The sequence below is a fragment of the Hesperophylax consimilis genome, chromosome 8, assembly GCF_061612785.1.
Source record: "Hesperophylax consimilis isolate HC1 chromosome 8, BYU_Hcon_1.0, whole genome shotgun sequence".
NCBI lineage: Eukaryota > Metazoa > Arthropoda > Insecta > Trichoptera > Limnephilidae > Hesperophylax > Hesperophylax consimilis.
The window spans coordinates 14,542,937-14,566,655 of record NC_142843.1 but is presented as its reverse complement, the minus strand read 5'-3'; the positions used below and the strand labels follow the sequence as shown (position 1 = coordinate 14,566,655).

The following is a 23,719-nucleotide window of genomic DNA, read 5'->3' as shown; positions in this document are numbered from 1 at the left end:
AAGTAAATTTAATTTAATATTAACTTAATTGAATAAAGTTAAAATACCTTGGTAGATGTGTAAACACCTAAGAACATGCTCTGGAAATTCAAATACGAAAAAAGCATTAAAACCTTCCTGACTTATAGATTAGAACCATGCGAAATTCTGCTTTCACATTGGCTATTTAAAAAGGCAACCATCTTACAAATTCTCGCCTATCCAGGAAAATTCTCGAAAATAATTGAAGCAACGAGAATTTGACTAAAGAAATTCAATGTAGGTATAAGGTTCCAAGTCGTGTTTGAAAGTTTAATTGTGCGGGCGTTGATAAGTTATTGGCTTTCCGTATATAAGGCCTTCGTAGATTCGGCGGGACGCCTATTCCTTTCATTTCTACCTCATAAGACTTCGACCCCATTCATGAATTTAATAAAGAAACTTTTCTACGTTCAAATAGACAGTGACATCTCTGGGGGTTCGTTGGAAGTTGCGGAAATAATTTCTACGTCAAATTGAAAGGAAATACGCGCCTGGAATATAAAATGATAAATAAATGTTTGTGTGTTCTCCCTTGTGGAGGACACTACTTTTGTCAGAAAATACAGCGGATATATTTTTTGGTTGTGTAAACGTTTGGCTTGAACTTTGTTGTAATGCTGTATTTTTTGTTTATTTTTTTAACGGGTTTGATAGCAAAATTATTTAGTTTGGAACAAGTAGTTGTTGCTTATATTTGACTAGCTTCCCGGCGTTGCCCTGGTTTTGTGTTATTTTTAGAAATCTCATATAGACAGTCAACTTCCTCTTGTTTTGATGGTCGAGTGTGCAAACTTTCTCAATCTCGAAAAAAATAAAAGATTTATAAAAAAACAAACACTCTTCTTTATACGCAGTGTCCGGAAACTCGTAGGACAAGCGGAAAACTGGTAAATCTACGTCACAGTCGATTTCGAATCTCTGATTTCATTTTTTTAATGTTGCAAGAAGAAATCATTCGTAGAAAGCTTTCATTATTCAGTTCGTATTTGGGTTAAATTTCATATTTAATGATATAGTTATTACATAGGAAGAATGGGTAGGTATTGATGAAAAAAAGTTTGTAATAAAATATTCATTTAATTTGCTGCAAAATATTAACAATCATTTTTCAAATGACTTGGATATAATATAGTAAAATATTTACAAAAGCTTACAAAGATAACAATAATTTCTTTTAAAAGATAAAGACTTAGAAAAAATATGTACAAAACTTTCAATGTAATATTGCTCTGTTAATTGCATGAAAATGTTAGGTTTATATTTATAAAATTAATGTTTATAAAAGTATTTAAAAAATATATTCGCTTAGACTAGGAAAAAAGCGGATTTTTATACTTATTAAACTATTGGTCGTAGAATTTTTAATAATATGATGGAATGATTTTAACATTTTGCTTGTACAAAATTAATAATCAATAACTCTACTTTTTTAGGCATTTCAATATTAAAGTTGGGGTATTCAAAACTTTGTCGCATATATAATTATATCAAATACGATTAAAAAAATCGACGATCAGACATTTGAATGGTCTCCATTCTACGCTGATTCTCGGCCCGTTTCGGCTTTTGATAAAATTGTGATGATGTAAGCCACACGCTGTCATGATTGACGCCTGATTACAATTGATGATGTTTAAAAAAAACTAACTTCAATGACACTTTTTCAAAGAGATTCACACAGGAACCATTATTTCAATAAACAATTTATAAATTACGATAAAAATCGTTTACAAGAATGTAACATGGAATTATTACGTATGTGGAATATGTTTAAAAAACAATACAACTACAAATGTGTTTTACATTATTATTTCACTTAAAACTAGATTACAAAGATCACAGATACTTTTTCAAAGAAGGGTTTTAAGAAGAATTTCTTAAATATAATGTACAATAATTTACAATAATTTCTACAAAGGTACCAAGATCAGAAAACAATAATAATAATAAAAGCGCCCCTTGGGTCATTATTCATTTAAAAAAATGCGCTATACAAATTATCCAATTACTATTATTATTAAATTTAACCTCGCGAAGCACGGAATTTGCAGAGGAAGAACGAAAAATTAAAAATGTGTATTATTTTTACAGCCACTCGTTTCAAATGTTGCCCAGTTATAAGACAGTGGAATAATTAAGAGTTAAAAAAAAAAACACTAAAAAATAAATTCATATTTTCAAAATATGAATATGAAATATGAAAGGCTTTCCGTCAGAAACAAGCATTAAAAATTGTTATTGAAACTTAATCTGAAGCTCGGGAAATTGTATCACTGGACAAGATAGTCCAATACAAACTTGAATATTTAATTAATTCAAATCAACTGCCGTCAAGCTTTCAAATTAATTAATTTCATGTTCGAGTTAGTTTACAACACATCATCTGCTAATAAGATGTATTGTCCGTAAGGCATTGACATTTAGTATGTGTAATAATCTGACTAAATATTCAATAATAAAAATTTTCTCTATGTGCTGTTTTCATTGATGTGGTTGAATAAATATACGCATATAAAGAAATCTGCCCAACTGTAACTTTTCTTTGTGCGAGAATATTCGCCTAATCGATGAAATTTAATGTAAATAGCACAATATGATGCTATTCAATATAAATAGGACAATATGTTGCTATTCAATATGTTGGTATTCAATATAAATAGCACAATATATTGATATTCAATATAAATGGCCCAATATGTCGCTATTCAATATAAATAGCACAATTTCTAGCTATTCAATATAAATAGCACACTAAGTTGGTATTCAATATAAATAGCACAATATGTTGCAATTCGATATAAGTAGCACAATATGTTGCTTTTCAAAATAAATAGCACAATATATTGCTTTTCAATATAAATAGCACGTTGCTTTTTTGAGAGTTCTTTAAATTTTACTGAAAATTTGTAATTGATAATTAAATAAATTATTACAAACAACAATTTTTCGGGTTAACTTATCACCACGAAATACCAAAAACAAATTTTTCAAACATGACAAATTTGGAGATAATTTACGAGAGTAGGATAGATATTTTACATGGGGCGCGTGGCATACATACATACATAATTTTAAAATTTGAGCAAGATTAATGAAAAAAAAATCAACACAGCAGGTAAAGATTTAAGGAGTATTTCATCGCCTTTGAGTAAACTGTCGATTAGCCAAACTCGTTGAGTAACGTATGTTATCTGTTTCACCACCGTTAAGTAACTCTACCTGTCTGTTTAAAACAAACATCTTCCAAACTCAATGCTCAATCCTACGATGAGCTAATAAGGGTCTGCTTGACGGCTGTTTACCGCCACGTTAATCTTACGATTAAAGTTACTTGGCGAGTAGTTTCTCAACAGATTCATCAAATCAATCAAATTTATGTGAAAATTGTCCAATACGAGTTACTCAAAGGTTGTGAAATATGCCTTGTCTTCTAAAATTTTGTATTCATTCCGTTAAAAGTATGTACCCCATCTGTTGACAAATATTTTTATCCCATAAGTCACGGGCACTATTCAAAATAAGGCCGTATTAAATTATCACACCCCTTAAAGGGTCGCCGTAAGGGCACTAAAGTTTTTTGTAGTCGCAGCAGTGGTTGTAATATGTTGTTCTTCGAATTTCAAAAGCCCCCCAGTGATCAGACATTAAAGGTTTATCGGGATACAAAAAGGTGGATACAAAATATTATTATCACCCGCAGGTGAACACATAACAGATGCCCATTTATGGGCTCAAATATTAAAAATATATAGAGGCTGTTCAGCGTTCAATGTTTGCTTCACGGGTGGCTTGCGAGATGAAATATGGGAGAATAGTGCTCTTAAATTTGAATCATCGCTCGAATAACAAAACCATACTTTTTAAGTGTGAGTCCCAACAATCTAGAGCCAGTGAAACCGGCATCCCAATTGTGATATGTTGTGAGAGTGAAAGAAGTAGGGATGGGAAGGAGATGGGGAAAATGAAGGTGGGGAAAATGAAGTGCCTGGCTATTCAGATATGGTCACCAAACACGGCTAAAGCCATTTCAAGCAAATTTTCTGTTACTACTCTGGAACGTGCAGCAAACTTACCGTATTATATTATTTTAACTTTAAATGTGAAATAACATAAATTAATTAATCAATTAAATAAAATTTACCTTTGAACGCCTGGATTTGAATCCGTGACCTCCGGACTCGTAGCCGAGGATCGTAACCGCTCAACCACGTAGGCTTTCAAAAGAGCTCGATAAAAGTTTGTTGAAGGCATGTAATCATGGAAACTGTAATGCCGCCCGAAACGTTAGCTAAAGAAGGGACAAGCGTAAAACGGCATTATAATTAAAAAATTATCACGATAATACTTTTGGCCGTGAAAATTTACAATCAAACCACTTTAATTTTGTTTGAGACTTATTAATTCAGAGTGGCAACAGATTTCAAAAACACTGAAAATTCTGCCGATTTTCAGAGCAGTTTTTAGGTTTAAACTTTATAATTGAAAAATCTTCCATTATATTTTAGCGACTTCAACTTTATTTTTCATCTTCCAAGTTGCTGGAAAACAAATCGCAAATTATGAAAAATGGCAAATTGAGAATTGGATTATCAACTTTTTCACCAATAATATTTGTCTGAAGAATATAATAATGGATAAATATAATAGGTATGTATATGATTTACAGTGCTTATAAACATCTAGATAAAGAATATAACCTATATACATGTTTATACATTTCTGTTTTAAAGGCTGACTAAACATCGCTACAACGACGGTATAATATAGTTCATAATAATATTTTTTATTTAGTTATGCTATTATCCATGTATTATGTTACACTTACATAAATAAACTGTCAATTTACTCTGTAAAAGCCCGACAGGGCGATAATGAATAATAAATTAAAAAATAAAATAACTAAATTTAAAATACGTCATAATTTTATAAAATTATTGTCTTGAAGTTACAAAATTTAACAGCGCAGATTCCAATTGGCCACAACTACCACTTGAAAACAGAAACTCTCAAATCTCTTAAAAATACTCGACAACCTTATCAAATTCGAAATATTGTAACTCTTCAAAATATTAAACATAATCATTGAAATAAACAAATCTGTGATTTGTTTGTTTCAAAGTGACTTGACTCAACTACAACCAGCAAATTACTTGCACATAATATTATCAATTTGAATATTGCCCAATACATTTTATTTTACAATATGAACCAGAAAAGCTTTACAGCGGCGCCAATCTAACAACAAAATAAACTTGTTAGTCTACATCACAGGAGCATGATAACTCTTGTTCTAGTAACGCCGGGTATTAATTGATATGTTATTTCATACTTGATGCAAATCCATCGTCGCGTAAGTCCAATAATTGCCATTGTCCAAAAAAAAGTCAATATTCCGCGTTTGAAGCGAATTGGATATAACAATACGACTTTTTTTAATTTTTGTTGTTTTTTAATTTTACAATGACTTACGTGGTGATGGTTTTTGTATGTCAGATACCTCAAAGCTGCACATTGCGATGCAAAATTCCATATAACTTTCACATGTTATTTGTGTCAAAGCTCCTTGCTTACAATATTCCAGCTTATTTCCTGAATAGTTGGATATAACTATTTAGTTCAGCAGTTGGAGCTCGCAGAGTTGGCCGGTAATTGAAGAATCATTAGCGCATCCCCGTGGCGAAAGTTCCCTTGATTAACCTGAGGTGTTCTTCCTCTCTGTCTGGATACGGTGTTGGGCGGGAGGCGGTAGGAAGCAGCAGGAAGTCTGGAACAATGCCTAGAGACTGGCGTGGAATATTATCTGGGACAGAAGCTGAAGTACGGAAACAGGAAACAGTGCAGCGACAGGAATCTGTGAAATAAAACGTAACTTATCAAATGGTGAAATAAAAACAGCATTAAAGACTGTCTTCATAAAGTCTTAGTCAATTAATCTTACATCTTTAATGTTATTCGTCATATTATTATGAAAAAGCATAGCACTAAATCATTTCCTCGATTAAACTAAAATGAAATTATTGATATTGATAGTAGAAACATTAAAATGATCTCCACACGTGGTATCCGTTTGTTGAGTTAATCTCAAGCTGCGAGCATAATATACGATGACACGGGTTTCGTTTTATTGTTCCTCTTATGGAGTGAACATATCTACACGGAGTCATGAAAAAATAAGACAAATCGTTAACAGAGGCTTCGAACGTTAGGTTCGTTGTGTTGTGTTAAGAACAAACATAGATATTACCGTGATTTATAGTGATCCGTTGTCTGTATCGATTTTAAATATTTCATCGGCGTGATGAATCGAAGATCCAGAAACATGTCATTTTCGGTTCTATGATAACTCAACACAGTGACAATTCAACACACTTTTAAAAAGTAATATAAAGTCATTAGAAACGACGAATAAATATATAATTTAAACCTAACCTAACCTACTTAACCCAGTTAATAAAGTTTTTGTTTCATCACTTTCCATGACTTTATATAACTTTTTAAAAATATGATGAATTATCATTGTGATGATTTATCCGGTCACCGTCATTTTATAGCGTATATATTACATGGAATCATCAACGGCCTACTCTGGAGCCAAACAAATTCGATTAATAATTCTTAAGAATTTTTATGAATAATACGATAGTGAGCTCAATAAATATTTCAACAAAACAGCCATCTTCTCTTTTTAGGCATGAAACCAATCCTACGGATCCTAATGCCGAGCGCTGTTTCCACTCAGGGCTAGACAAAGCGCGAGGAATACCACATACCTTTATCCCGTCACAAAATTCTATTTCAATTCACTTTCATACTTATCGAAAATCGTCAAAGGAAGCGCCACATCGCTAATACTAACCACGTTTATGACAAGTAAGGGATGGAATTTTCAAAAGAAGGATGAACGTATATCGAATGCAGAAGTAATGGGATTCAGAAAACATGTTCCTAAATGAGAAATAACGAGGTTAGCAAAGAATGCAGGATCGATAAAAGCGATGCTATGACACGAATCTAGAAAGACATGCACGATCAAGCTAATAAAACTTGTGCACGACTCATCACGTGTGGGTAAACATACACACGTTGTTGACACAATTACAAGTGGTCTATTTACAAACTTTTAAAACCCCCCTTCCGTAATAGCACGACAGGTGCTTTCTCTTTTAATTGATTCGTATTTGTCTTTAAAAATCCGGTTCCTAAAAACATTTCCGTGGAAATGCGAATATGATGATGAATATGAGTAAATAAATAATATATTTACTACTAAAAATTTTCCGTTTGTGATCAAAACTGACCACTTCGTAAAAAGGATCCTCACCTGTTAGGATCGTAGTTGTTCTCGAAGCCGTCCACACTGACGACGTTCCACTCGTCCTTGTTCTTGGAGAAGGAGAAGGACACCTGATCGTGAAGTCTGTCTCTTCGGAGGAACTTCATCGGCTCCAAGTGCGAGTGAAACTGGTCCACCACGGTAAGAGGCTGGCCCAGCAGGTGTTCTGGAAGAATAGAGAAGCATTAGTCAAATATATATGATTTATGAGAAATAAGCTACCGTGTACGATACGGTACACCTATGTATATATTTATTAAATGGCATAAAATAAATAATCGGGAAAGCGATTCATAATAGTTCTAAACATTTCACGCGGCATTTCATTAATAGACTAAAAGTCTTCTCAAGAAGGCTTTACAGTTAATAAGTTTTTAAAAAGTCGGAACATGAATTGTGACTAAAACCAATCAAAGAACAATTAAACATTAATTCTACGTAGTTAATTCATACACACCAACAATTTAACACCAGCAGTTTAATGACGCTGTTTTTACACGCGTATCTACCATACACTATTTTCAACGGTTCTATGCTAAATCAACACACTGACTATTCAACACACTTTTAAAAAGTGATATAAAGTCATTAAAAACGATGAAAAAAAAATTAACCTAACCTACTTAACCCAGTTAATGAAGTTTTTGTTTCATCACTTTCCATGACTTTATATAACTTTTTAAAGATGTCATGAGTTATCATTTTCATGATTTATCCGGTCACCATTTTCAACAGGTAAATTTTCTTGTATATAGTCTCTAGTTACACGGAGAAAACTTACGGATATAAAATATTGTTAATTTATTAAAAATGTCTTCAAAATATTCGCAATGGATATGTTTCATGTTAAACTTTTAGTAAAGAAGTAATGTATTCGTCGGAATACGTGTTCATAAAACACATTGTATTGTCGCATTTCGTCATTATATATTGACAGGGCAAATGCAGATGCATGAACACGTGTTCCGATTTATTCGTAAAGTACTAAAATTTTATTAGGAAACGGCTTGCTATCCCGTTTTTAACAGGATTTAAATAAATCAACCATACCTATTTAGTTGAACACCAAGTAAAATACAAAAATGAAGCAGTAAACTGTACGTTTTGATTAATTATTTAAAAACAGTAGTGTGATTGATTAAACTGTCCCTACAGTAACATAAGAAAGAATTATAACGATATGTAATAAACATGGTGAAATAATGAAAGCAGACAAGTGAAGCGCAAAAGATTAATGAAGCGTGCTGTGGTTAATCACCGTTTTCATAAACAATTTCCTTGTAGATACAATACCCGGCAGTTGTAAAAAAACTCTGAAGAATTGAGGCTAGATAGAAAATGTTTAAATGTGATTTATGCTTCAGTCGCAACGAGTCGTGAACTTGGGGCGAAGGACATAAATCTAAGACTAATAGGCTGTATGATCTAGAGAGCTCGTATTTCTCAAGTTATGATCCTGAATTTTCAGGAAATGAAGTAATAATCCATGAAAACGCCATCCAAGCCTAAAAATTTTCACGGACATGGCGACGTTTTCAGTAATGGCTAGCTTCTTGTAAAAAAAAGGGATTTTCAGTAAGCGCGCCGCTAAGACACTGTGGATAAGACATTCTTGTTCCACTAAGATTATGGGGCTTGATTCGGATGAAAGTGTGGAGGAGCATAATCGAGTTTCAATTTCATTTCAAAATAATCGATTATTTAAACCGAAACATTCTGATTCTTGAAATAAGTGAATAAAATGAATTAGTATGAAAGTAATGTGCATTACTACACGAGGGGGCTCACGCCCTTTTTGGGGCTTTTACATATGAATATTAAGAAATATACATTATTTATTGCACATAACTGAATTGCTTCATTAAGAACATTTTATATTTGTTTAAAGATAAATTGAAGATGTCCACTGACTTTGTATAATTGTTTCCCTCCATTAGTATTCTGGGCAAAGAGGAATACATATGGTAGTTAGTCCCAGAATTTCTGCACTGAAATAAATCTTGACTTCTAGTATTACATTGTGGAATGCGGAAGCTTATCAATTGTAGCAATACGATTTTATATATTTTGTACCTAAGTCAAAGGATGCGAGGCATGAGAACGAGCACAACCAATACTAGATTATTATTACTGTAATATTATAACACTAAATATACTGTTTATACAAAGTGATGACAAAACTTAGAATAAAAATAACAGCAGGACAGGACAAAACAAGAACATTAAGGCGATGCCATACGTAGTAATGCAAAATCATGTGTTTTTGGTTTGAAAATTTGGTCGCCTAGAAATGTTTCAGATGCTTTAATTAAATACTGGGAGTTGAATACATCTTGGCCTTTGAAACAATCGAGTATTTTTTAGATAAGTCTTTTTATAAGCCCAGAAAAAATAATGTATAAAGCCTATGAAAACTGCTTTAAAGTTCAAAATCTCCTACCTACGAACCCATTTTCGGTTATGATTTTATTGTATAATGTGGCAATTTAAGTTATTTATTAAATTAAAAAATTAAATATTTATGCCTGAACATCCACAAAATAAAATAAAAGGCACTGTCTGGCAATGTTTTTTTTTGCATAAATCAAAACAGATGGATGGTGTTAAGCGGGAATTTGAGCCTTATCGCCATCTACGTAAGGTGTGTTATTGATAACCGCTCGATTCAAAATATCACAAGACGTAGTGCATCGCCTTAAATAACCCTGTTTTACATCAATAACATTGCTATATATATTTTTGTGCATAGAATGATATTTTTGCTAATAAATTATACACAATATTATTATTACATTAATGTTCTTCAAAAACTGAATTTTTCTGAAACCCGAAGGGAAAATTCGAGGAAATAATAAAAAATGTAATTCTTGTACAGTACTAGAAAATATTACGAAAATGTTTTTCAAAAACTGATTTTTTCTGATACCCGAACGGAACTTCACGGAAATCATAAAATATGTAATTCTTGTTCAGTACTTGAAGGGTCTGGTGTGTCTGTGTGGGTTTATGGCGCATTTCGGAAAAATTATATCGCTCCATATCGGCAATTCCGCGGAATTTTGGTAATAAAAGAAAAATTCAGCAATCTAAATACGTAAACGCCGCGGGTAGTAAGATCACCCCTTCTGATTTATACGGATCATCCTTCACTAAAGTCGAATTTAAACCCAACCACTAGATATACTGCTTAGAATTCGAGAAAAATACTTTTCACACATATTTATTTATTGATAAAGTTATGGAAATCATAACATCCTGTGTCCTAAAATACCTACCTACAACCAGAACTATAATAATAATGTTTTATTATGTTCTTTTTTTGTTTTTGTACAAATAGATATAATGATATCTTCACTGTAATCTCCCGTGCTGAGGATTTAATTACATATTGGTAGTTGAAAATTTTAATGTTCATAAATCTATAAAATAAAAGAAAAAAAAATTATTAAAATTTAGTAGTATGGATAGTATGTGTTTTTTATGAAATAATAACATTTCCAACTACAACTAAAACCTAACCACATAACAATATAGACACAAACAACACATGACAGAAAGAAAACATTAGACTAAAAAGATTAAATAAATCAAAAAACACTGAATTTATTTTGATATTTAAGATTTTTAGTGCACTCCTTTACACATTGTCAGCGTTATTATTTTGAAATAAGAGTGACGAATTATTCTTACCGATTATATAGCCCATCGTGACGTCATCGGGTAGCCTTATCTTATCACCGATACTGATGAATTTTCCGCCACTGAAACAAAAGAAAGCGAAACAAATAAATATCGATTTTCTACATTCATTATCAAAATACGCATTTCAAAGGAATAAAATTAAAAAATGTGTATTTATTTTTTTTAATTTTTTTTTATATATACAATAATATTATTATTGGGTTTATAAAAACAGTTTATTTTTAAACAAGTTCTGCTGTGTAATTATTATTACGCGTGACAGCTGTTTCGCCCTCTGAAGGCATTATCAAACTGTGGGTAGCCCACTTACAGACGATACATTTATATTATTTCTAGGTAGGTATTTTAATTTCATTTACTGATTTCTTAATTGATTTCTAAGTAAAATATTAAAAATTATTAATGGTTATTACCCCAGCAAAGTTTCCCCAATTAGTGTAATGTTTAAATTTGGCTGAATGTCTTTATGTTAGTTATTCCCAAACGATGACTCATAGGGTTATTTTAATAGCATAATTAAGTACTTCATAGTGCACTCATATTTGCATTAGGTTTGAAGATATCTAGTAGGGGTGAACGAATTATATTTGTTTGTTCATTAATTAGAATAGCTTTCGGATTATTAGAGTTTTTGTTAATTTCTAATTGCTCTAAAAGATTCAGTTTACGGCCTTTATTTTGTACGTGTAACGGAGTTGGTTTATTATTATCATTAAGTGAGTGATTTTCATCTAGGAGATGTTTGGCAAATTGAGATTGTATTTTATTATTATTTTTAAAAGATCTTATATGTTCTTTAAACCTAGTGTTAAAGGTTAAAGGAGTGTTAAACTCCAGTGTGACGAATGCAACGCTGTTTATGTTGGACAAACGGGCCGGTCCTTTAACACTAGGTTTAAAGAACATATAAGATCTTTTAAAAATAATAATAAAATACAATCTCAATTTGCCAAACATCTCCTAGATGAAAATCACTCACTTAATGATAATAATAAACCAACTCCGTTACACGTACAAAATAAAGGCCGTAAACTGAATCTTTTAGAGCAATTAGAAATTAACAAAAACTCTAATAATCCGAAAGCTATTCTAATTAATGAACAAACAAATATAATTCGTTCACCCCTACTAGATATCTTCAAACCTAATGCAAATATGAGTGCACTATGAAGTACTTAATTATGCTATTAAAATAACCCTATGAGTCATCGTTTGGGAATAACTAACATAAAGACATTCAGCCAAATTTAAACATTACACTAATTGGGGAAACTTTGCTGGGGTAATAACCATTAATAATTTTTAATATTTTACTTAGAAATCAATTAAGAAATCAGTAAATGAAATTAAAATACCTACCTAGAAATAATATAAATGTATCGTCTGTAAGTGGGCTACCCACAGTTTGATAATGCCTTCAGAGGGCGAAACAGCTGTCACGCGTAATAATAATTACACAGCAGAACTTGTTTAAAAATAAACTGTTTTTATAAACCCAATAATAATATTATTGTATATATAAAAAATAAAAAAATAAAATGGAGTTCTACAAATTAAACTTAATAACAATAAATAAAAAAAAAATAAAAAAAGTGTATTTATTTGTACGTACACTTTGTATACCGTCATATTTATCTCCGTCTTACACCGGACGGACTTTATTTCCCTTACAATAAATTATTGAACATCTAAACTTGTTGTTTCGTGAAAAGTGTAGGTTCAAAATAAAGATAACTGGTGTTATAGTCCATTATTGAGCTGTTATATTGGACAAGAACAGGTAGCCTAGGTTCACTATTTATACATTCAAAATAAACTCAGTCAAATAAAACAATAAACATGTAGGTACGTGAATAACATTCACATTCATGCATCGTCTCATACAGACTCTTGACATGGCCAGACTTAAGTATCCGGTTTACTTGATCGTGCCATGTATTTCTCGGACGTCCCCAACTTCTTCTACCATACACATTCGTGTCATACATTCTCAGTACACTCTTTTCGGCGTCATCCGCTCTGCATGCCCAAACCACCTAACCTAAACTTAAGCAGCTTAAGTATGCATAATATCTTTTAAATTGTATTTCAAGGATTTCGTTTCTACAGCATTTAGTCTGCTTTCATCCTTCCTATGCTAGTTCCATGCCTCACTGCCATCCATCAGGGAAGGTACCAGAACACCATTGTGAACCACTAGCTTAGCTTCTTTGGACATTATAATATATCTTATTACCTTTTACATCGAACCGTGTTCGAGTACCTATATATTTAAAAAGTTCCCCGAAGCAATATCGACATTGTATCAAAAAAAATATTTGGAAAATAAATAACCGTGGAGAGAGGGCAAGTCCGTGAAGTCCTTTTTGATAGTGTATCAATGGAATCTTTTATTAGGAGACACGTTACCCCGCTTGGAAGATTAGTCACAGAAGCGGAAGGGTGGTAGCGCGTGTTCCCTTTAGCCCCGGTTCAGTCCGTACCTATTGGTGCGGTGCCACCCGCTGGCGGTTTTACCAATTTTCCTTTCTCTCCTCCATCGGATAAAGGACCTCCCGCGATACGGAAGAATCTAAAAGAGCGTGCGAAGGAATTCAAGGAACACAAAAAGGTTAATTTTTAACATTTTAAAGCAGGGCTTTGAAAGATTCGAAGAAAATATGTATTTAAGTTAAATAAAACATTATAATATTGAGCTATTACGGATAGTGTTTAATATTGGCCAAGGTCCCAAGAACATTACCATCTCCCTTGTTCATCTATTCCTGCAAAGTCTTACCTACTAGAAGAAAGAAGAAGAATTACTACCTACTTGGCCAGTGCGATGGCAAGATATTTCCAATCCATTGGTTATATTGTCGTTGCATACTTGCATACAAAGGATCGTTGCTCTCGAAAATTGGTTCGATTGGTTCCATTGAATCAGGTGAATTGTAAAAATTGTACATTTCCAAATTGAATGTCGTCATGTAGTGGAATTAAAAATAATTGTGATGTGAGATGTGCACCTAAAAATCTATAAGAATTTGTGATACACACATCACAGGAAACAAGCATCAAGATAAGACTTTATTCATTCTATCCTCTTTTATCGCCCCATTTGATGCGATCGAATGAGATTCAACGATCAAATAACAAAGATCAGCCATTTTACATCCCCTATCCTTTTACATATATTATATCAGCCAATCAATCTCACACAAGAAATTACTAACCACTAAGTAAATATTAAAAAGGCTCTTACTTCATACATAATATTATCATACATCTTATGAATTCATAATAAGTATTAAATCTGCCCTGAAGAAGACATGATTTTATCAGAAATTCAAGAAAAATTACCTCAAACTAAATATCAGACATACGAAGTATAGTTATTAATGATGCTAATGACTAAAATTATGCCACAAAAATAAAAACAAAAAGAATAATAATGAGTAAAACCTCAAATTTAATTATTGAAGATATATGAGCGATTTTTAAACGAAAATTTGAAACAGAAAAATCAGAAAAAGGTACGGTCGCATCTAGGACGTTTAAAAATCGCTAATATATCTTTAATAATTCAAAATTTATTGTTATTTTATTGGTTTGTGACAACCCTGCAACTACAAAATATCTTTGCACCTGCCGAGTTCACAAACCGAACACCCTCACAAATCAATAGAGATAGAAGATGATTCACCATAGATAAACTAATCTCCTCTACCCTCTAACATCCATGTAAATAGTGAACGTAATAATGTAAACAGGAGGTAAAACGTGCATACATGTAAGCCGTTAAAGGTGACCTTGAAAGGTAGACGAAAGACGATAATGCTGCCATCCCATTCTTTCACAATAGATTAACTGTGACAAAGCACATCTCGTACGATAAAAGATTTCAATTACAGCACCCTCATTATTTTAAACTGTAAAAAACAGTCTAGTTTCTTTTTATTAGCTCCACACAGGAGGTTTTGAGAAAAAAATCAGCAGTCATCTTCGGTGATGCCGTGTGGAGGGTGTTTTTAGGGAAAGTAAGGAGAGGAAGTTCTGAGAAAGAAAAAAATCTGGGGTCAATGTGTCCAGGAGTGACAGACGTATGAATCATTCCTTCCCACTGCGGCGCAAGGCGAGAGGTCGAGAGAGTCCAGTAGGAGAGGTCAAAAGGGCTCCCCTAACCAGTCTCTCCCAATTCGACCCGCCACGCGTAGGAGGGCAAATGCATCCTCCACTAAAACCTAGACAAACCTGACCCCATGAACCTAGGCACCCCTGCTAAGTCACCAAACGTAGCAATTCCCTTGGGGTAAATTATTACAGGGGTGTTGGTCATCCAACCAATGGTTCACAGTAAATAATCAAGTGAGGTTGTAACTACGGGTTATGTTACGAATTTCTGGTTGTTCCTGTGAGAGGATAGGTTTCAATTACACAACCATCATGTTCTTAAAATGAAATATCATTATAGGGGAAGTTTGTAACTGGGGTGAGCTGTAAAACGGACAGTTTTATGAATTTTTAGTTGTGCCTTTGAGACGATAGGGTCGCATGAGTGCTATTCTCCGGGCAATTAATAATTGGAGGGGGATAATGTGGGGGGAGGGGGTGGATGGGAAGATGTATGGGCAGCAAATCGGTTCACATGCTGAAGGGAAAATAAATTGCTGTAGATTTATACGAAAATGTCCGCGATCCGTTCTGCGAAAGTGGTTGCGATGGAAAGTGGAAATTATACGGACGATCGATCAGCTGTTTAACGGAGGGTTTATGTGAAAAAGTATGCAAACATGCTGAATGCATTAAGATGCTTTTAGATTAAATTATAAATAATTATGTTAATAAGATATTAATTTGACCTCTAATGGACTGAGGCCCACATGATAGGGACCTCGGGATATGATTTTAAGTTATGAATAAAAAAGAGAAATCATTTATACATTTTTTTTTTCACAAATACGAAACCAAAACTCTTTCAAGGATATCATCGAATTAGCGTAGGTCCTTGAACTAAAATTTTAAAAACAAATTTATTTATTTATTTATTTATTTAATTCAAAAAACAGTTTTTACATAAAAAGCATACTCTGCACATCTAACTAGGGCATTCCTGTATCAAGATGTGCAGCTTTACAATAATATCATTTAAAAAAATACATATATGTAAATTTAAAATAATAACAACATTAAATTAAATTTAAACAAAAAAAGAAAAGTTTATGACACGGACGTTTCGAGACCGGTAGACAAAAATAAACAAAATTTTAGTGACAAATGTATGAAAAAAATAAAAACAAAAAACAAAATAAAAACAAAAACAAAAAACAAAAAAGTCAACAAAAGAAAAGAAAAGAAAAGAAGCATTATTAAGTAAGTTGGCAACAATAATATTCTTCTGTTAACTAAAGTACAAGGTACCTGTGCTGGCTTATCAGACACAGGCATAGGGAAACCATACTGACAATTATAATTACTTACTAACAAATATTACTTGCTAAATCATAATTGCTCTTTAAATGATTTTTTCCGGCGGCTGAGACCACTGGAGAGAGAATGAAATATATGCCACGCGAGTTTATAGTGATACCAGTCTCACATAAATGTAGGTAAAAGTAACGATGTTATTATTTTCGGGAGATGTAAACTCCCTATAATTTACCCTACAGGATCATAGATCGAATTGAAAACAACAAAATACCCCGTTACATACATCCGTTCGCGAAATTCTAGTGAAAATAAAAATGTTCTTCAAAATATATATAAAAAATATATATATAAGGATCTGTCCCTTGAATATTAGGATTGCTCAACCCGTGACCTCACACCGAGTATCCACCCTACGCCACGTGGCGGCACGTGCTCTCTGCGGGTTCTGCTGAGTAAAGGGTCTATTCAATAAAAAAAGTAAAACGGTAAAAGAGGATAACTTTTATGGGGATGAATAAAAATTATAGTCCTTACTTTTACTATAAAGGGTGCGAAATACTTTTTTTACACCGCACAAGAGGCCCAACTGCCCGGAGCTACAGCATGGTATCCTCATTTTTTTAGGGAATGTTGCGAGGCTGCAAAGAATGGGATTAGGGCATGGAGACGAAGGCTGGGTAAAATCTGGCTGATCAAATCTGACACTAAACTTAGATAAAGCCACATAAAGCAGCCTTAACATTTAAACGGTGGTAACTCAGCAGGGCGATACATCGTCTTCCAATCTCGAACTTGGGGTATATTAACTAAAAATACTATAGTAAACTCTATTAATATGCTACCTACGTCTTTATTTCCCCTGTCGGATTCTGAATAAGTAACCTCTGCAGCCAAGGATCTAATCGTTCTACTTAAAATGATGTAACAAGAAGACGTAACACTAAGAAGGCTTCAATAAATCAGAGACTTGACAAAATCCACTCAAATCTAAACCAAAAATCGCGTTTGTCCAAAAATGGTTTGGATTTTGGATGGGCTGTACCTTCCTTTGTACATAAACGAATAAAATGTACATGTACCTATAAAGAATCCCGTACACAGGAGGGTAAATATCATTAACCCTGGATGCCAAAAAGTCAATGGCATTATAATTACAGCCTACGTCACGCAACTCCGCTTACGCTATCAGTTATTCGGTAAGCCGCAAACACTTTTGAGTGGCTGTCACCAACACACGGCATTCGTTTAGCTTCCGTGGCACCCGCTATCAACATTATACAGGATGTTTAATTATTGCTTAATAATGGAATTTTAATAATAACAGTTTAAATCTACTGTGCGATTTAGACTATAAAACCCTTATCGTACAGCCTAAGGGATTTTATGAGAGTTATAATATCAGGGTTTATTATAACCGATTATTGATGAAATTGAAAATAACTTTTGAAATTATTCTGTATTACCTTGTAGAAACCATTCGATATTGATAAATGGGAATAAATTCACATTCGCAATCTTTTAAAGCAGATTAAGTCGATGCACCACGTCGCGTGACATTTGGAATCGGGCCGCTTACAATAAAACACCTTATGTAAATGACGATAAGGTTTAAATTCCCGCATAACACCAGCCGCCTGTTTGGATTTATGTAAGAAAAAAACATCGCCAAAAAGCGTGTTAGATTTTTTTTTTGAAATTCAGGCACAAATATTTAAATTTTTTACGATCATGTTCTAAAAACTTTAATTTGTCACTATACAATAAAACAATAGTCAGTAACAAGGGGTTTGTAAGTAGAAGATTTTAAACTTTGTTTTTAAAGGCCTGACACTATTTGTTACTGGACAAAATGCTCGATTATTTCAAAGGACAAGATGTGTTCTATTCAGAGTACTTAATTAAAGCACCTAAAATATTTCTAATCGAACAAATTTTCAAACCAAAATCACATGATTTTGCATTACTTCGTAGTGATTCAAATACGTTATAATAAATGGTTCAAAAGGGGGGGGAAACAGAATTCTAAAATATGGCGCAGCTATACCTCTTCTTAAAATAAAATAATTTCGCGAACGTAGTAAACATTTTTGGTAGTAAAAAGTGTATTCGCGGCTTTGACCTATCACTTTTCTCGAGGTAAAATGATAGAGGTAAGCCAATAGTAATGACTGACGGAAAAAATAAAAAATATATTTTTTGTCGGGATTTGTATAGCATATAATTATACCAAAAATGTCATTACCCTTCTGCCTTAGCAATGGAGTAATAATTGAAACAATAAACTACTTCTGATGCCATTTATCGACACCAAGAAAAAATGTTGTAAAGGAACACCTAAGGAAACAATTTTTATCACATGTATACGTCATTATCGTTATGTGTCAACCCAAGGAAACAGATCAAATTCATTTCCTCTCTGCAAATAACACATTTCGAATCAAACCGAGTCCAACGAATTCTAAAAACAAACAAAGTTATTACCTAACACCTACTCCTTATAAAATCAATATGCAGGCGATGTGAAACTAGCGCCGCCGCTGACAAGAAACTTCAAATTGCTTTATCTAGCGAATTATTCAGTAAATTAAGCCAGAAAGTTTCAAGTGTTGCTGCCATTGATACAAGTCGCACCGTATTGAAAGTTCCTAAATATATACAATCTGCATTCTACACCAGCAAACTGTTATATAATCCAGTCTGTACAAACAGACGAGGCACTCACAAAATATAATACCGTATTGTGTTGAGTGTTGTAGTTTTTAACTCATTTGTACCAACTGGAATATGTAAAAATATGTAGAAAAATGGTAATTTCCACTTGGAAAACAATTCAGAAAAAACACAACTGGTAGTTTCATATCGCAAATGTAGCAACTGAAAGGGTAAACGTAATACTTGGTTAATGTTTGAAGTGCCAGATTTTAAACTCAATGGCGCTATTACACAAGGCTAGAAAATATAGTTATATTGAGTTACTTGGCTTATTATTTATTCATCAAGGCTAACAGAAGAAAACGTGCAAAATTAACCTATTTACGAACGTTGCGGTATGATTTGAATGCAGATTTGTAGGACAAACTCACAAGAATGCACAGCGAACAATAATCAAATATGAAAAAATACATTACAGAATTTAAGTATAGCAGGGTAGCTCTGAAACAAGGGTCTCAATTTTATTATTTATTTATGGACATGATTTTCTGTTGGAATATTTCGAGGAGAAAACTATATTTATATAAAAAAAAATAAAAAAAAACACACTAAAATTAAAACTTATAAAAAATAAAAACTTTCTTCTACAACACATAAATACTTGTCACACCTATACATAACCACGTAAACACCTCAGCACAGGTTCACCTAGTGAGGTGGTTCACGAAACATACAATATTACTCACATACAGTTTCACCTTCTCAAACCTACCTTACACACAACATATTATAGTTATAAGTTTGAAATATATCATGTACAAATATAAATAATTATGTGAACACTGTAAATATTATATACAAATAAATAAATAAATAAAAAAGCTCTGGGAAACTAGAAGGTCAGCGGGTTTTACTGATTTACAATTTTAAAAGGTTCAATGATTTGCAGATATTGAAAATATAATTTTGATTTTTTTATATATCTAACTAAAAATAGATATTGACAAATTTTTTAAAAACTGAAATAAGAAAACCAAAATACAGAAATAATAAAAAATTGTATAAATATGAATTATAACAATAATTCTTGGAAAAGAAGATCATTATAAAATTATCTTGTCATTCAAATAATTATACCTATAAGTATGGAATTATTAAACAGAAATATTTCAAAAACATTCAGTTTAACATAAATTCCTAGTAGATAAAGCATCATTCTGTCATAAGTGTTCAGATTTGGTTATGTATAAAGGAAAGGAACTGTTTTAAAGAATGCCCCACATTTTATGGAAATCAACAGAATATGAGATTGGTTTAATACATGTGCAATTTACTTACCTGAGAAATGAATTATAGATTTCCTCATTTTACTAATACATTGTAATTAACCAAACAGCATATTTAACAACTGATAGGTTTTGCATATATATAATTACATACACAAATTTCGACTACCACTATACGGGCATAGTAACATAACATCGTGGAAATTATGAATAAAAAGCGTTATTATTTGAAGATTTTACTTAATACTTACTAAGGTAAATAATAATTTCTAACTTACGTTTAAGTCAGGTCGAGAAGATTTTGATATTATTACCAAAGTGTAACAGTAACAGGTGCGTTTCCCACATCAAGATTTGATACGTTCGTTGCGTTCCCCGTCAAAATGTTACTTACCGTCATATAATATGAATCGAGTTAAGAGGATTACACCGGAGGTTAACTATGCGTACGGTAATAACTTTGAATAAATTAATAATTCAATACATCTGAGTCATGTATTCAGCTATTAGAGGGCTATTCATCTGACTAAGAGCCACCCTAAGCGGAGGTTTAAGCCCGGCTTTAATATTTAAAAACATTCCGCCCTCAGTTTAAGCACTTGCTCCCCGCCAACATCCTTGGAAGGGTACAAAGCCATCAAGTATCAATGTTTTATGAGTTCGGCAACTCAGCTAAGCTTTACTTCAATAATAAATATCATCTTTGATATTAAAAGGATAATCGCATAAACTCGGCAGATCATTGGATAAATGTGTTGGTCCATTATTCAGAAGATAAATGGCGGGCTGGAATTTAAATACCCGTTAAAACAGATTTTTTTATATTTAAAATTAAATTTGCTAAAATATTTATAGGTTTCTTTTTATAATGTTTTATGCAAACAATCTAAAAAACTTTTTTACAATATTCCGACGGTCAACAATATTAGGAAGGTGAATTTTTATACTAAATTATGTATCCAAAATGACATTTAAATAAATTTGTTTTCATAGATCGTTCTCGTTAAGATGCAAATACTTAAGTTACTGGGCAGATACCTAATACTCACTCCTTCGTATGGCAAATGTTTTTTAATCGATCCATTAATATAAATAGATTTTTGGTAATAACTATTCCATCCTCATGAATATATAATATTAAAATAGCGTGATGACGATTATTTCTTACAGCGAAAATATATGGACGTATTCTGTTGCTAATTGAACATTATGAATTTAATTGTCGCTATAAAAGAGGTTATGCAAGCATTTAGCTAAGATTCCGATATTTAATTAAACGTATCCGTATTTAGTGACACGAAACAACATAAATACATTAGCTGAAATAAAAACATATTTATTATTCATAATCAAAGAAAGGTGGGGACATATTACGTAATATCTATCTGAATGCTGTGTTACTAATAACAGTCTAAACCAAAACGAGATAAAATTCTATTATTACCCGTTTAGGCAGTTTTTTTACAATTCAATCACATTACAGAATCATTTACAGAGCTAAAAAATTACATAAAACTGTATTCGTTCAGAATACTTTTCTGTCTAATTCAATATTGTAACTGTCAAAGGGCCTTACTAATAAACGTGTATACACAACTGATAAACAACCATTAATGTATGATAAATGTTTTTTTTTTCAGTTGTGTAAAATTTTAAACACGTTTAATAATAAGGATGTGAATGTAGTTCGATCTTAAAAATGTTGTAAAAACATTTTATAAAACCAACAAACAAAACTCAATTGAAATTTATGGGTCCAAAACTCACTTGCACCACAAACATAATTAATAAAAGCTTCATAAAGCGTTAAATTTGAGGTGGAAATATTTTTGATACTGTATTAGTTTCTTCATTTTCCCTATACCATTTTATCACAAGACATCGGGGAACAAATGAATATAAATTCAAACAATTTAACAACCGCCGCAGAGCCATTTGCCAAGGATGCTACACAAGTAGGTACTACACTCCATTATATATACTACCTCTCCATAAATTTGAATAGAAATCCAAATGTCTATATTCCATGTACTCAGGGGAAACAAAACGCGATGTTACTTACTCGTAGATATTTGTACATCAGGGCATAATTACCATTGGAGGGGGATTTTCAAAGCAATCTAAAAGAAGTTCTACCTAAATTAATTATGTCTACGGTTTACGAACTTTTACTCTCTTTTTGTGTACCATACAAACAGAAAAATCTGGTTCAAAAGCACCTTCAAATAATAATACAAATACAACTTTGAAATTCTAGAGCAAACAAAATATACATTTACTTACTGGGGACTATTATTCATTATTTGTCCTTATTTGTTAATTGTATTAACTACACAAAATATTTAGTTACCGTGGGGTGACTTTTGAATCGAGGGGTGACTTTGATCATTGCAGATAATCTGTATAATTCTCACTACTGCTCAGAAATTACCATTTCTTTTTGTCGAGCAACGTGGATAAAATAAAGCCAGAAAATAAGAAACTTGGTTTCTAATTATATTCAAACATATTGATGGTTGAATTGTTAAATTTTTTTAGACATTTTCAGACAGAGAAAAATGTAAATACATATGCATAAATTCCTCAACGATTATAATAGTTTTTTAGTGTCATTTACATGGGTATGATAGAGTCTATGGACAAATACGTAATTATTTTTTTAGGATTGGCGTACTGTTGTGATAAGCTAATATACAACGGTACCTACATCGTAGTCGCCCCACTTTTGTGAAACTGACTTTTTTTAAAATACATAAATATGAAAATTCCACCACAAATCATCTTATAAAAAGTTATTTATATTAAAAGTTGAAAAATGATCAAATTAACCCCATTTTACGGTACTCAATATTTAGGCGAACACTAGTAGTTTTCTAAGTTGGTAATAATTATATTTGTTAATTTAAAATATATTAAATAACTTTAAACACTTCTCTCAATGGTGGACACCACAAAAACTCTCGAACGGTGAGGTCTAGGGTTTATGAAATCTACACATCTACGTCTGGAATTTCTACGTCCGTTCGCAACGCCATTTTCATAATCAAAATAAGCCAAATGGTTTGTTTTATCTTTTGTATCAAATTTCGGACGAAAAAACGAAATAACATAAAAATTGGACATAGAAGTAGTTATTCATTTCTCGTAGTGCTCATTATAATATGTTCGCTTTACGAAGCTGGCACACGGTAAGCATTATTAGTAATTCAAGTTTCTGGATTAAGTCATTTTGATTTCTGTGAACTAGCAAATAATGTAGCGACTCACTCGGTGTCAAGTCACTCGCAACAGTAATAATTATTAATATGAAGCTGTT

The 23,719-nt window shown here is 32.3% G+C and overlaps 1 protein-coding gene across 1 annotated transcript in view; it reads right to left on the bottom strand.

Annotated features, from left to right (window-relative positions):
• Nucleotides 1–1,151: 1,151 nt before the first annotated feature.
• The window catches only part of fng (Fringe glycosyltransferase), a 266,175-nt gene continuing 243,607 nt past the window's right edge, over nucleotides 1,152–23,719 (bottom strand). Inside the window, exons 6-8 of the mRNA XM_089634917.1 lie at nucleotides 11,045–11,115; nucleotides 7,343–7,520; nucleotides 1,152–5,872 (exon numbers count right to left, since the gene is read on the bottom strand). Of these exons, the coding sequence (XP_089491043.1) occupies nucleotides 5,818–5,872; nucleotides 7,343–7,520; nucleotides 11,045–11,115 (304 nt within the window). The 3' untranslated portion in view covers nucleotides 1,152–5,817. The remainder of the gene's footprint in view (nucleotides 5,873–7,342; nucleotides 7,521–11,044; nucleotides 11,116–23,719) is intronic.